Source organism: Merops nubicus, unplaced genomic scaffold (genome assembly GCF_000691845.1).
Source record: "Merops nubicus isolate BGI_N331 unplaced genomic scaffold, ASM69184v1 scaffold21161, whole genome shotgun sequence".
Lineage (NCBI taxonomy): Eukaryota > Metazoa > Chordata > Aves > Coraciiformes > Meropidae > Merops > Merops nubicus.
In genome coordinates, this window is record NW_008587865.1 from 26226 (window position 1) to 41606 (window position 15381).

The 15381-nt window shown below is 38.8% G+C and overlaps 1 protein-coding gene across 1 annotated transcript in view; it reads right to left on the reverse strand.

The window, feature by feature from the left end:
- Nucleotides 1–13086, reverse strand: part of LOC103781381 (DEP domain-containing mTOR-interacting protein) — a gene marked incomplete at both ends in the record, with an annotated part of 25574 nt that extends 12488 nt beyond the window's left edge. Inside the window, 3 exons of the mRNA XM_008949096.1 lie at nucleotides 5539–5717; nucleotides 10782–10905; nucleotides 12908–13086. Of these exons, the coding sequence (XP_008947344.1) occupies nucleotides 5539–5717; nucleotides 10782–10905; nucleotides 12908–13086 (482 nt within the window). The remainder of the gene's footprint in view (nucleotides 1–5538; nucleotides 5718–10781; nucleotides 10906–12907) is intronic.
- Nucleotides 13087–15381: the final 2295 nt, after the last annotated feature.

Genomic DNA, 15381 nt, shown 5'->3' on the forward strand with positions numbered 1-15381 from the left:
GACAACTGCAAGAAGAGCACAGTTATTAGCACATAGAGTAGGAAACTGAAAGATTATACAATTACATACAAAGTTCTTATTTTCTGACTTTCCTACCAGGGCAAAATATGCAAAATAGTCTCTAGATTTAGCATAAGCTGTTGAACTACCGTGGTTGAGGTTACTGTCCCTGTGTATGGGAAGTGCTGGGGAAGAACTGACACACAAATAAACAACCGAGTGCCTCTGCATGGTACCAGCTCGGGGGAACCAGGCTTATAAGGAAAACAAAATTGTGTTGCAGGACTTCAAAGACTAACTGAAGGCCTGTTTTACTGAGATAAATCAAGGCACCACCTGTAAAAATGTGATATTTTATAATTTTTAGCATGGAGTATATACAATGAATGCTTGGATATAGCCAAGAGCTGATGTGGTCCAGTTGTTAAATCAACTAGATGGATGACATTAAAAAAAACTTGATGTGTTAATTTAGAAAGAGAAAACCTATGACCATTTAAGTCAAAGATTACTGGGATGGTTCAATGGCATTTATACATTACTACCTGCAGTTTATATTTCCAAGAAAAGGGGTTCCAAAGAGAAATCTCAAATTAAGGAAGCGGAATATGTGTCACATATATGGCAAGTTTTCACTTACAAAGTAATCTTAAGCAATGTAAATAAGCTAAAGTAAATGTAACAACACATACTTTACAATTTACAGAAATTTTAGATGAAAGACAGAAAGCCTTTCAACAAAAACAAAATAAATAATACTTCATTAGGTATTTATTCTACTTCCACATTTATAACAAACTTTCAACTGCATGATGTATATTGATGCTTAAAACTAAATGCACTGATCATCTTGTTAAAGGAAATTTTTCTATACAAAGGAACAGAGTCCTTGCAAAGAATAGGGAAAATTAAATATATGTTTTAAGACTTTTCTGTGGAGACAGGGAGATAGCATACGTCAATATTTACTGTTCTCACTAAGTTACTACAAAATGTTTGTTTTCATTGCTGAAAGTAATTTGCACAGTGAAGTTTTGCTGATAGTTGAGAGATGGCAAGGTGCTCTGTGCTAAGCCAGCAGAATATGTGCCAGCCTTGAACACATCAGGTCTGGCCAAAGGCAATTAGTGCAATAAAACTTTTTAAAGATGAAAGGTATTCTACAGAGGGGGTGAGAGCAGAAGACACTTATATCGTGCTGAAGACATCTTACCATATATTTACTACCATTATAAAATCCTAGCACAGATAAAATATTTCAAAGAAAACACCCCCTAGCCAGTCATCTCCAAAAGAGATTTTTCCACCCCTTCCTCATTCAGGAAAGTATGAAAGTCTATGGCCTTTCCAGAACTCATCACACATGTGTTCCTCTGCTGGTCTGAGATTGGAAATTTGCATCCCAACCTCCCTGGACCACAGTGGGCAGCGAGGCAAACCATTTCATGCTCAACCATGTTGTGGTCACTGCCTGAGGAAGGTGCTGGAGGGACGTCAGAGAAAAAATAACACCAAACACACGCACTTGAAGGTAAGCAGCATCCTGGGAAACAGCAACAGCAGAAGAGGACGTGACCTGGCACGGCGAGGCGTGCTGCAGCTCGGACCCACGCGTGCAGGCCTGGCTGGGAGAGCGGCACAGGCCGCACTGCCTGCGGGGCAGCACAGTCACTCTGTGTTCACACTCCACAACATCCCAAAAAGCATTTCTAAGCGTGCCAAGGTTTGGTTGCTGCCACAGATGAAATGCAAACATTTATCTTGCAAAGTGCAGGTGCTATCCTAAGAAGGTATAGGTTCCTCTGAACAGTCTTAACCAGATTTTAAAATTGAAAGCATTTATCACTTAAGATTCCAGTCTTCATACCTCTCCACAAAGCAGTCAGATGTTTCTCCATCCTGCAAGAGGGACTTTGACTGTCACGTCAGTGGTGCTCTGCTGATGGGGCAGCAGGTGCAGGGGAAGTGCTGCAGAAGGTGCCATAAGCAAGTATGAGCCAAAAAATTATGCCAGGAAGAGCTCTGGGGATAAACTCTTTCCTTGGAGATGTCACTATCTGTTTTCTGGACTGAGCAACTGTGTGTGGATGCTCATGCTGTCCTCTGCCTGCCCCCAGCCCATCCCTGCTTTGGTCTGATTTACCCTGAAGCTGGCAGAGAATTTCCTCCTTCTCCTTCTGCATATGAATTTTGACCACAGTAACTATCTGTCTCATCATTTCCGTATGTAGAACTAGGAAAGATCCGGTCTCCTGGAGGGAAGTTTTATCTGTTAATAATACAGAGCTCACCATACCTCACCATAGTAGAAATGGGCTTCTCTACAGCTAAGAAATGTGCACCTTTTGCTCCTTCCCTTATTGAACACACATTGCTATATTTCTCCACAGAATCTTTATTCCTGTATTCTGGGGAAGACCATCAGTGTTCACAAATGCAGAAAAAACTACTTGCAATTACACTGCCAACACAAGCCTCCAAGAAATGTAGAGTGCACAATACCTTACTACTTATTTTTATTCCATAGTACCTGGGGGTACAAGTCCCTAGCAAAGGACATCTGGCTCCTATTTGTGAAAATGGTGGTTTGTGGGTTATGATTTGTACGCACCAGTGGGATTTTGGAAGAAAACAATTCAGCAGTTAAGCACGTTTCATCATTTTCATGTATGGCAGGGGAAATATATATAGTTATATATGTCCAATGAGATCAGGAAGATAATTTTTGAACTGAAACATTTGATTTTTTTACATCATTTATATAATTCCTCTTAAACTGCTGTTTTTCTTTTTAAAATTAGCATCAGTGTTTGCTTCCTGTGTGAAACCCGGTTTGTGTTTGACCAATTAAAGCAAAGATAAATGTGTCAGGAAGCTGTTCAGAGTACAGTACCTTAGCTGCAGAATAGAGCTTCTCCGAGTAAGTGAAATGAGAGTCGGTATCACTAAAAATAAACTGTGCAATTCAGTTGTGGCTGGAAAATTACTACCGAGATTGGCAACTTCATGCAACTATTTCTATTACTTTGTTTCATTAGGTAAAGTAATAAATACTTCATAGGAACACTAAAGCAAGCTTCATTTTATTCCATATTGTGGATATCAAACAATACTGCTAGCAAAAGATTGCCTTTAGGGCAGGAAAATGTTTTATTCTCCACTCCTGTTCAGTCATGAGTGTTTCTGCTGGTTCTGCCAACAAAGATGCCAATTAGTGTCAAGTAACATTTTGGTACTGCTGATGAGATACAAAACAAAGGGAACACAGTATGGTGAAATGAATTTACTGTACTAAGAGATAGAAAAATACTTTTTTTTTTCCCCAATTAGACCTAGAATTCAGTGAGATGGGGGGAAAAAAGAGAAAAGAGAATACCACTCCTGATGTTTTGCAGTTTATATCCCCAATTCGGTGCTGAGAGTTCTCATTTCAAGCACCCCTCTTAGAGGAAGACAGCATGACATGAACCTTCAGAATACCCAGATCACATCCAGTCGCTGAGGTGAACCTCAAACCAGCTCTGTGTTAATTCTACTAGTACTTTCCTCAATATTTTGAACAATAACTGGACAAGTTGTTTCAGTGAAATCCAGAGGAGAATGAAACCTCCTGCTTAGGAGTGTTCACAGAGCACATCCACTTGTAAAGATAAATTTAAAGGACATAACACAGTTTTATTTTACTTCCAGCTTCCCCATGAAGTCAGTGTGAAATAGCTGAGTTACCTTTACCCAAATAAAAGCTGAGTGAGGAAGATGATGGTACCTTCGAGTGAGAGGGCCACTTCCTCAGCAATCAATCAATTCCCAGTGCCCTACCTCCAGTCACATCATGAGATTGACATTGCTTTTTAAAAGGACAATTTGCATGTGCTCTTGACTGCTAGAAGAGGATGGGCATGGGACAAAGCTGCAAAACTGGACAGGGCAATCCATAAGGTGAGCAGGGCCAGCATCACTCAGGAATTCCAGAAACCCAGCCTGACAGGGGCAGAAATTGTTTCCCTGTCAAGGTGCATTGCTGAATATTTGCCTTAGTTAAGGAAACAATGGCTGATCTGCAATAAAAGCCATATCCTGACTTTCTTAGCTCTGCAAAGGTTTCACTAGCGAAGTACATCCAGCTCTGCACAAAATGCCAAGTTCTGACTTTATTTCCTCTGCATAAACACCAATAGGAGCATAACTCTCATTTCTGTTTGTTTGGAGTTATTAATTTTTTTTTAAAGGAAAGTTTACATTGAATATAATATACAGAAAATGCTTGGATAAAAATAGTTATGAAATCATTGCTGCTATAAAGAGGGGGGGTGGGTTACCTTTCCTGTCCATCAAGCTCCAAGCAGTTGGCACCCTATAAATCATAGGAAGCACAGAGGTAATTATAGAACTGGAAACTGATTACTGTAAACATTCAGAAGTAGCTCGTAGCAATTGGAAGCTAAAGATAATGTGAGCACGATTACAAACACAAAATAACTGTGCAGGTTACTTATAACCCCATTTTTCTCTATTCCTTAAAACTAGGTTTTCTCACAAAGCAACAAATAACATAAGCAATCTAGCACCTTGTATATTAACAACCTGTTAATACCCTGAATTGTCTGTGCTCTGTCAGAATTAGTGTTGATGTGACAACATTCGGATCACCAGGATCTGATTCCTTTCCCCTTGTGCATTAAGCAATGTAGCTAACAGCTTCTGCCAGTTTCTTCTGTCATCTCCTGGCACTTCTTCATCACTCCCAGAAGCCTTGAAATGTGTTTATGGTGGAAAATGCCTGGTCAAAGAAGGGCAACTTGCACTGAGAGTAGATGATGACAACATGCAAAATGGGTTTTTAGTGCCAGGCACATTCATTTTTTCTCCCCCTGAGCAGTACAGAGGGAAAACAGTCTCCTCCTTAACAGAGGGAGCTCCTTGGTGAAGGTGCATCTGCCAGGCACATTGTGCTGGACTGTGAAGAAATATTTGATTTCTGCCTCAAAGAAGTTACAACACCAGGACAAATATAATAACACTTCAGCTGAAAGCAACACTCTCTTTCTTGCCCAAACATACTAGAGTGACTCTACAACATGATCAAGGAGGAAAGCTGCTTTTCTGGCATCAGACTGTGCTCTGCTCCTGACTTCAAGGAGCAAGATATACAGAACCTGTCATTTTTATTCCACATAGATCATTTAGATTATTTATGGCTCTAATCCCTACTCAATCCTTACAAAGCTATTTAACTCAATTACACATATCACTGATAACAAGTTTCACAAGTTAATCACCACAAGTGTAAGAGTATTGATTTTCATCCACATCCTCATGTTGTTATACAATCCCAAACTCTAGCTGCATTCTGCATTTGAGGCAGAATTTTCAAAACTAATACAACAAGCTTTTGAAAAAGCCACCCTTCATTTAAGAAAGTTACATAGTTTCCTATCTGAAATTATTTAGAGCTTGGACATAGTATGACTAAGAAGGCAAGAGCCCCTTCATATGATTTGACCTGAAGAAAGTGCTACCTGGCAGTAGATTTCTCACCGTGCTGTATAATCCCATGCTCCAAAAGTCTGCGGCCAAGCTGCTCTGCTTCAGTCCGTGTCGTGGCCTCTCCTTCCTGGATCAGCCAGTCAATGAACTCTGCTGCCACAAAGGTCCGTTCATACTTCACTCCTTCCTCTTCCCTCGCTTGCAGAAGAGTATTTTCAGAACTCATTAGCCTGGTTTGGGAGGAAAAAAAATTAGTAGGGAAAATGGTTGTTCAGAAAAGCAACTCCTGATCTACTCTGACAAATCTCACCGATACTAAACAAACATGTGAACCTTTCACTGACTTGTTAAATCCTTCCTCAAGCTATGAATCTAAATCTATGTGAATTATAACTGCTTAGTCAAGAAATTTAGGTTTTATGTCCCTGTATGAAGTTACTGCTTTATTGTTTTTTTCCCTAAAAGAAAACAAGGTTTTTCAGTTTGACATTCCTCCTATTTAGCTCTTTAGCTACTCTAGAAGTTATTGTGTAATCAACTTTGAATTAAAATTAGCTAAAAAGCACCAGATTGTGATGAAGATGTTCAAAAATTCCTAATTAATTTTTACTGTTAGCAGGACTATGCCCCAAAATAATTCAGATGGTTTTAAAAATTCTCCTTGTAAGTTCTAAAACAGCTGCAGAAAAATTCAAGGGAAAGGAAAAAAAAGTTAGGTAGTTTCTGTGTTTTGAGTGGTTGATAAATATTTAGCTTCCAACAGTCACTGATGCAGCTGCAGTCAATGAAGTTACACACCTGAACACATTTTGACATCTGAGTCTCAGACTCTCTGTGCCTCAGCTGACTCCATGTAACACCAGAGTTTAGAGGAACATCAGGATGTGTCTCTAAATCTCCTAGCAACTGGCATGTACCTAGGTTAAATACTCTAACAAAACTTTTCTCTGTTGAAGTAACCTATACAAATGACATAATAGAAAAAGAAAAAAACCTTAATATTTTGTTAATGCAAAATATTGACTGTTTGAAAGAGAACACAGGTTGAAAGAAGAAATGATAATCACTCCCTTTCCCGTACAGAATCCCTTTTTTTCTGTTGTTGTTGTTGTTGAGAGACCAAGCACCACAGCCTCCTTATTTATTTATTTATTTTTTCTTTATAATTACTTTATTTATTATCGGCCAATAATGGGATTAGTGGTAAGACTTTCAGAATAAAGGCTCGAGAATAATGTGGTTATTTTGATAATGTAAGAATAATGTAAGAATAATAACTGTCCTCCCTTCACCAAATATTTTGAAATTAAGGGCACAACTGAACTACAACAGGAATATTCTGGAAGCACTTAATCTTGCCTTCCAGATCAAAAAGCTGAATTTCATGTACATCCATATATGGGCTATCTCTCTTGAACTGCCAGCATGTCCCGAGTTCAAGGAAGATAAAATCACCTCCTTTGGGAGGCATCAGAAAAATCTGTGCCATAAGAACACAGAGAAGAGTTTAATTTGAAATTACAATGAGGAGATTTGACAAGACCCAGCCCTTGTGATTTCAGCTCAAAGACATATTCCCTTGACTTTAAGAAGAGCTAGCCAGAAGCCTGAACTGACTGGACCTGACCACCGGGCAGCAGATCACCAAACCAGGCAAAGGCTGCTCAGCCACAGTGTATGTCAGTGGCAGATGCAATGAACTGCTCCTTTAGATCTTGGTGCGTCACTGCCAGCACCTCTGAGTTGAGAAAGAATTAAGAAAGCCAAAATTAGCTGAATTGAGGGATGATGCCAAAAGCAAGTGTATGTGCCAAAGCGGACAAGGTTTTGACTCCAGAACTTTATTCTTTTTCATATTTTGATTTACAAGCATCTGCATGCAAGGCACCATTTTGTCCCACATTAACCACATCTAATGCAGACAGCACTCCAAGGGACCATATTCAAAAGGGTCTCATTCACCAGGCTTTTTTCCCCCCGAGAAAAAAATACAAAGCCAAGCGCATGTCTTTTTGTACCATCAGCTGCATGGTTACCCAGAACTGGTTACCCAGGCTCTGCAGGCACTAAATAAAAAATCCTTAGGATTATTTTAATTGTTCTTTGATGAGTCTATAATTAGTTGACTAGCTCATTGAAGTCACAGATAGAGAGGTCATTGAAAAAGAGATGCTAATCGTCAGAATTTTACAGAGACACAAAAGAAATCTGGAAAAATATCAAGTGGAAAAACACTCAGCTTGACATTTCACACCCTTCTGCATGTGCCCAGAATAGAACTGCAAAGGATTTGGACTTGTGAACAAACAGACACAACAAACTGCCAGTTTAACAAACCCAGAAACAGAAATCCATAGGCTTACATTGCTAACTGAAGTAAATCACTGTAACTCCATGGCTGTCAGCAAAGCTGTACCAATTTACATCAGCCAGAAACCTGACCTTTCATTAGCCAGAATTGGAAGCTGCCTCTATCTCTCCCATTTTCTCCTTGTTTCAAAAAACCATGAAGCTATTTATGTCAAAACATACTATTTGCTAAAAGTGGTGTTATCCTGCATTAAGTGAATGTATTTAGCAAAATACTGAAATTCAAACCCTTTTCAGAAGAAAATTTTAACCTTGTTTTGCCTGAATAACTGCACCAGAGGATAAATTTGACTTAACCACTGATGAGTTAAAATGAAAGTGAATCAAAGAATGCAGTCTCAAAATTATCTGAATGATTTCCTGAAATTAAAACCATAAATCTGCACTACTTCCACTGTGAAATCTGGTTGAAAAATCTCAGCTGGAGTCAACATCACGAGATGACATAGCTCCTAAACCTGACTGCAACAGAAACAACAATCCTGTGTGCTTGACAAAAACATACTCAGATTTGCAAACATCATATAAATAGATTGCTGTGCAAGTTGTTTTTTGTGGTTAGTTTGTTGTTTGGTTTTGTTGTTTTTTTTAAAAAAAAAGCTATGAAAGGTCTGTGCTGGATTTATTTAAGATTTGGAGGGAAGGTTTTGTCGAAACAAAAATGTTGAAACGTTTATCTCATTCGACCTATCTGGTCAGTCCAGTAGAGTATGAAAACAGATACCTTCCTTTGACCTAAAAAACTATTCAACAATTTTCAGATAAGACTGTAAGAAATCCAGTAGGTTTCATCTCTAGTTATAAACTTGAACCTCAACGCGTGTTCACAGAAAGGATCACCAACGTTTGCAATGATGTGCAGTGAATCTGAAATGATTTATCCTTTTCAGTACAAATGAAGGGAGAATACAAAGACTTATTTTAAATCTTCTAATCACATAGGTACAGCCATCGAAGATGTCTGCAGCAGGTGAAGGAGGTAATGCCACAAGAGAGGAGAATCCACGTGACAAGGAGTTTTGTGATCATACAGAAGGGAGACAGGGAGAGGGAACTCTTCAACAGGGGGCAGTCCTGGTGTTCTGATGTCCCAGGGGAGACCACAGGGCATTTACCCAAAAATGAATGCAGGAAACATGACTAATGCATCCATTCCTCTCCCCATGCAACAACCTGCTGATCCTTCTAAAGCATTTTGCTCATTTTATCCATTGAGAGTACAAATCTGCATGAACTGATGCTGGACAACATGTCTGCAATTTTGGCAAATGCAAACAACATTGGCTTCTGAGTGGAACAGTGCTCCAGCCTTAATGCAGTGGGTGGAGAAGAGCAGGAAATAGTATTATAATATCTATCTGAAACTAGCAAAGCCTAGCAACATCTACAAAATTAGACACAGATTTTCAAAATATGTTGGATTCAGATAGATTTCCTTTGGCACAGTTCAATTCTCTTGAAATTAGTCCTACAGGCATTTTGATAAACGTTGAATATACTGGTAAGTGACTTTTCTCCAGTTGTCATTTAATAACTATTTTAATTGCACTGAAGTAATATTTTCTTTCTCAATACTATCAGCAAACTGATACAACAGACATGCACATATTTCATTGCAGAACTCTGTCGTAGTCTTGACTTTCAATATTAGATTTTGAGTTCAAAAAGCATCCAGTGAAACTGTGAAGGTGTTGCTAATAAACATTCATGGACAAGGGACCTAATGAAATGGGAGTGCTCTGCACACTAGATTGGCTACAATAAACAAAGTGAAGCCTAGATAGCCCAGGTATGTGTTCTTATCTCCCATGAATATAAAATATTTCCAGTGATCCATGGAGAATTTTGACTAGCTTTAACTGCCACAGACTGGTTTTGAAATTACATGTATTTCAAATCTATAATATATTTAGTGCTCAGGGCTGATTTTAAAAGTTTCTGATCCCTTTAGATATGTTGCTTAGGAGTGACCATGTCATGAGAAAGCAGTTATATTTAGATACAGGTGCTACTTTTGGTATTAACTCCTATGAACATTTTTCTGCTACTATGATGTTGGACAAACTGGACACTAGACATTGGTTTGGGGATAGTTCTTCATGCAGAGAGACAGGAATGGAAGCAGACAGTGGTAAAATGGAGTTCTTCCCACCATGTCTCCTTTCATGCAGAGGACTGTTAGCAGCCTCACCAACAAAAAAAAAAAATATTTTTTCTCACAGAAGGATAGAAATAGAAATACATAAAGGAAATAGAAAAAAGGGTTTGACACTGTAGACACACTGGCTGGCTTTTCACACTGTAAATAGCCGCAGTCACCGAGTCTCAGGGAATTTTATATGATGGGTGCAACACAAGGAGTGGCATTTACAGTTATTAGTTTACATTTCAGTTTAATTGCTTTCACCAAATTGACCTTCAGAGCCTTCAAACTTTGAAGATAATATTTATTATCAGCTTTTAAACTTGGGATTTTCCTGAGTACTTTATTCTAGGAGGGAAACAAAATTACTCCAACCCCAAAACAAAGCATCTCTCCTGGCTGCTACATGCTTCTGCTCTAACCAAGCGGGAGAGTAGGTGGCGTTCAGTCTGCAGTAATACCTCAGCCTTGTGGTAAATAACACTTCATAACTTTTGCATTAGTTTGTAGCATATACTAGCATGCATTTTATTCTCTGCTTGAAAGTACTGTGTCATAATCTTTACATCCTGATTGAAAATGTGATTAATTATAGATCAGGAAGAAAAGCAAAAGAGAAACAGAAAAGAGAGAGAAAGGTTACCAGTTGAAGTCACGGGATTACCCAGATGCATTCATGCATGATCTGAAAAAACTCTGACTATTTAAAAATAGATCAACAATATAATTTGCTTCCTGTGGTATTACTATAAACACATGATGGATACCGAATGTAACATACTTTTCATACAGTCTTTGTCCTCTCATGAACACCTTCACCTCATTGTCCAGTGGAAAGGTCCCGTCGTCTTTCCGGAAGCGGTAGAACAGTTTGGCATCCTTAAATTCCTTATGCTCATCACAGACTGAAACATGAAATAAATTTTAAAATCTTCCCATAGAAGTTAAGAAGCTGAGGATCCATTTAGCAAGCTTCAAAGCAAGCACATATGATGCCTAATCCCCTGTATTTCCAAGCATACAATTTTATTCAGTTCTAAGAACTGATGAAAAGCTGGAGAAAACTTTCAGATAGGTAACCACATTTCTAGATGAGGGAGATGATAGATGTTCATCACTTTTGTGAATATTACTGTGAACACAAAGAGAAAAAAAAGCATTCATCTGCTACAAACCCTGGAAAATCTTTTGATGAAACCAGTCTGTTTGTTTGTTTGTTTAAAAGGCTACTAATGTAGAATACCAAATAATTTAAGGATTGGCAAACTTCTTAAATTACTTGTACGAGTCGAGTAATGCTGTAGAAAACCTGAGACTTGCTGCAGAAACAGTTAAAATCAGTCTCCTGCCTTCTTAAAATTGCCTCAATTGCTCTGACAAGCCAGCTAGCAAATGGCAGATACAACAGCAGCATACTGAGATGCTAAATAAGGCTTATGAGACAGCAGCTGAAGATGGACTCTTGTAAATGCAGAAGAGAGCTCCAGCAAGGACACAGACTGATGGGAAAGATATCCCAACTGAGCTGCTCTGTCAGTGTTCTCAGCCCACATACCTGGGTTCACCTTTTGCATCACAGGAGCAGGAACTGTTACCCCTTTTACTTGACATAGGAGTTTAAAGGATGCTCTGAGCATCCTACAGAATCTGATGAAACCTCTCTCTTTCTACCCTAGCTCACTTCATGAAGTATTTTATTAAATCTGAGTACAATACATGAACATTTTCAAGAAACACCTGCTCCCTGTGCAATATACACACACATATATGTAAAATCTGTACAGAAGCTACAGTGTGCAATTGGATGCTGAGGTAGGAAACATCTGAAGGCTGTTAAAAGCCTTACAAGCGTTCAGCAATAAAACATCTATTGCTCAATTAAACTAAGTCACTTTGGCATCCACGCAACTCTTCACTGACATTTTCTCAATAGAGGATTAAGTAGTCAGACTTGAATACCCTATAATTACTTTATTCTTTAACTATCTACTGTGAGTCCTAGTTCCCATAACAACCCAGAATTTTAATTTAATACCCAAGGAGAAGCTGAAGAAGCAGCACTCATTCAATATGTGCATCACTTACTTTATTTAAGGTGTTGTTAATGTATTGCAGATAGCAGCAGTATTGCTGCACATACAGTGACCTCTGCATAAAGTCAACATTCATCTGTTTGCCGTCACTCACTTTGCTCTTAAGAAATGAACAAATGGTACATTTTGCCTTTTTGAAATGGGTAATACTATACGTTTGAAATCAAAGGCTTGGATTTTCTTTGTTTGGGTGCACCAAAAGGCAACTAAATGCTACCACTGAATTGGAAGTTTCCTCTTCATCAGCACAAATTGTTATTTAAGAAGCTGAAAGGAACAGATCTCAAATAGACAACAAATTTAGGAGAAAAATTAATCAGGGCACCATCAGACCACTAACTTTCTTACAGCTGTACCAGCACTAATGTTTGTGCAGCTGGTGTGAGGGACAGATCCAGAGAACTAATCCACATGAGAAAAATGACCTTTTTGTGCTAGTTGATTTTTCAGATGGATTTTTCAGCTGGAAAACTGTTCTCTGGGGAGCAAGGAGGTGAGTGCAGCAGGGAGACAGGGGACAGGATCCAAGCTGGGCTGCTCGGGAAGCAGGGAAGAAGCAGCACATTCTCCAGTGACTTCCCACCCCCGTACTGACGTAAGGAATGTCACTCCACACCTCTTTGGACTCTCCATGTCCCTTGTGCCACAGGGGACCTTGCAAAGCAGCACAGTTTAAGGGAGATGCTCCCTTTCTGACAGGGAAAGGATCCTACTTGTCCTGTACTTGCTTGAAGAACAGGAGCAGGATCTCTCTGTTTCACAGCAGACAGTAAAACCTAGCTCAGAAGGTTTTAGCAGCTGATATTGCACTTACCATGGTGGATAATGCTGTGGTCCAGTAATTTCTGCACCAGTTTAATTGCTGTCTCTCGGTCAGATGCCTCTTTATGGTCAATCAGCCAGTCAATCAGCTCTTTGGCAACAAAGCAGTTTGGGTAGGTCTTAAGGTGGTGACGTCGATCTTTAATAACCTTTTCTTCATGCAGTCGGAGCCTGGGGGTCAAATCACTATATAAGTATTGAGTGTGAAGAGCATTTGTAGTTAGCAAGGCTGGGACAAGAGTGCAGCAGATGCACCCAAGCCCTGCTCACAGGATGAGCTTTGCAGTTGTTGGATGGAAGAGGAAGAGACCTGGTCACACATCCAGCATTGGCATCTGACCACCAGGCAACCCACAGCAACCACTTATTACAACTTTAAACTCCATACTTGGAAAAACTGGGTTGCCGCCCAGTGGAAAAGATCAATAAATGAAGAACAGCACAGCACAGTAAGTCCATTAAAATATTTCCTGTAGGTCAATTAAACTGTCAATAATTTGGAATTAATTTTCTCACATTATCACTAATACTTTCCATGTTACTCTCTTATTTTGTGGTATCACTGCCATAGACTTTATATATATATATTTTTTTTATAGATATATATACACATATATATCTATCATTCTTTTTTTAGCTGTAGTTTCTTCCTCGGTTGGGTAACTGCATTTTGCCTCCAGCTGCACAACAAGCATACCAATTATGATTTAAAATTCAGGCACAATCAAACACAACTTTATCTAGCATAAAAAAGTTGCCTCCTACCCCAGATAAAGTACCCCATGCACAGGCAAACTGATTTCTTACTTGGGGAACCATTGGTAAATGGTATCTATCTGTAAAATCTCACCCATCATCTTGAAAGCAAGGTGGTTGGCTGGTTTTGAGATGCTTGGGTCAAAACACAATATCCTTACTAAGAGTACTGCATCTTTATCTTTAGTCATCCTTTTCAAAAATAAACAAAATGAGTAACATTATCAATAAATTAATGGATAGGGGGGCTTAAATGTTTTTTAGATTTTCTGCTTTCTTGTTTAAATTTTAATGAACAATTATAATAGTTCTGATTTTGTAGTTCCATGCCTATACAACAGTTCTGAAGAAAGCAGAGAAACCACAATGCTTGGACTCCTATTACAAACAGATACATTGCTGTTCATTTCCAAGTGTCTGGGATTGTACCTTGTAAACACTCTTACTGACTTCAAAGAAGTCCTGAGTAATGATACAATAATTGTCGGGATACAACTATCTCTGTTTTCTAGGGAGGGACATAGGGCATTAACCTCAGCCTCAAGAAGCACAGAGTAAGAGTTCAACCAATTTTCCTCTCAATGCCATTCCAGTATGAAACAATTATTTCGCTTTAGAATCCAAGAAAGGGAAAATAGTTGATTGAAATCAGTGAAGAAAATATTATTAGGGCATTACACAAGACTTACATAGGTTTCTGCCTAAAAACAGTAGGAAAGCAATGCTTTTGTTTTAGAGCATTTAGCCTTGAACTACACCGGAATGGCCAATCTGTGATATGAATTCAAACCCAGCTTTGCAAACATCATTAAAAAATGAAGACTTTTATATTTAAAATACTGATAAATCAGATTAATATTCTGGAAAGAAGTGCTGGTAAATAACCCACGCATTGTGAAATTCTCTGAGCTAAAATACCTTTGCTTAAAGCATATTTTCCAGATGTGCTCTAACGGCTGTTGCCGTACTTAGAAAGAAAAACCTACACAGTTTTAATTATAGAACATGCAATTATCACTAAGTCTGATGGAGATTTATATTTGAAATATATTCCATGTTCTGTTAGCGTGCATCCAGTTTTAGGTCGCACAACAATCTGCAAGACCAAAACTAGGGACAAGGCATACGCAGATGGCTCGACCCAGCTTTCAGTCACCAGCGTAAGGCGAGATGGATGGAATTCATCTAATACAAGAGGGAAACTCCCTTCTATGCAACTCTTTGTCCAAACATTGTGTAGGAGTGTGCCTGGACTGGTCTGGCATTCCACAAACAAGCCAGTAGCCAAGAGCCCCAGAAATTAGTATTATGGCTTAAATCCTGACTGAAAGCTTTCCTGTCGTTGATGGGCTTATAGATATTTCAAGTTCTCTGTCCTGTCAAAAAGCATGGGTTCCCACTACAACCTTTTTCCTCACTCACAGCATTTACAGGGTCTCTCTATACACCTTTTTGCCTACACTCATAAAATTCAGAAATTTCATTATCTCGGCTATCTCCACCTTGCTAAAGTGGATCCAAATTTACTAAGAGGTTACAAAATCATTAAGTCAAACAGAAAAAGGTTCAAGAAACTTGAAAACCCAAATTTGCTTACAATTTCCAGACGGAAATGGGAACTTTTTCTGTGGTCTATAGCAATTGTTTCCACAGTAAATTATGTCCAGGCTAATTTATTTGGAATAAAGAACAGAAAGAGAACTCACATTT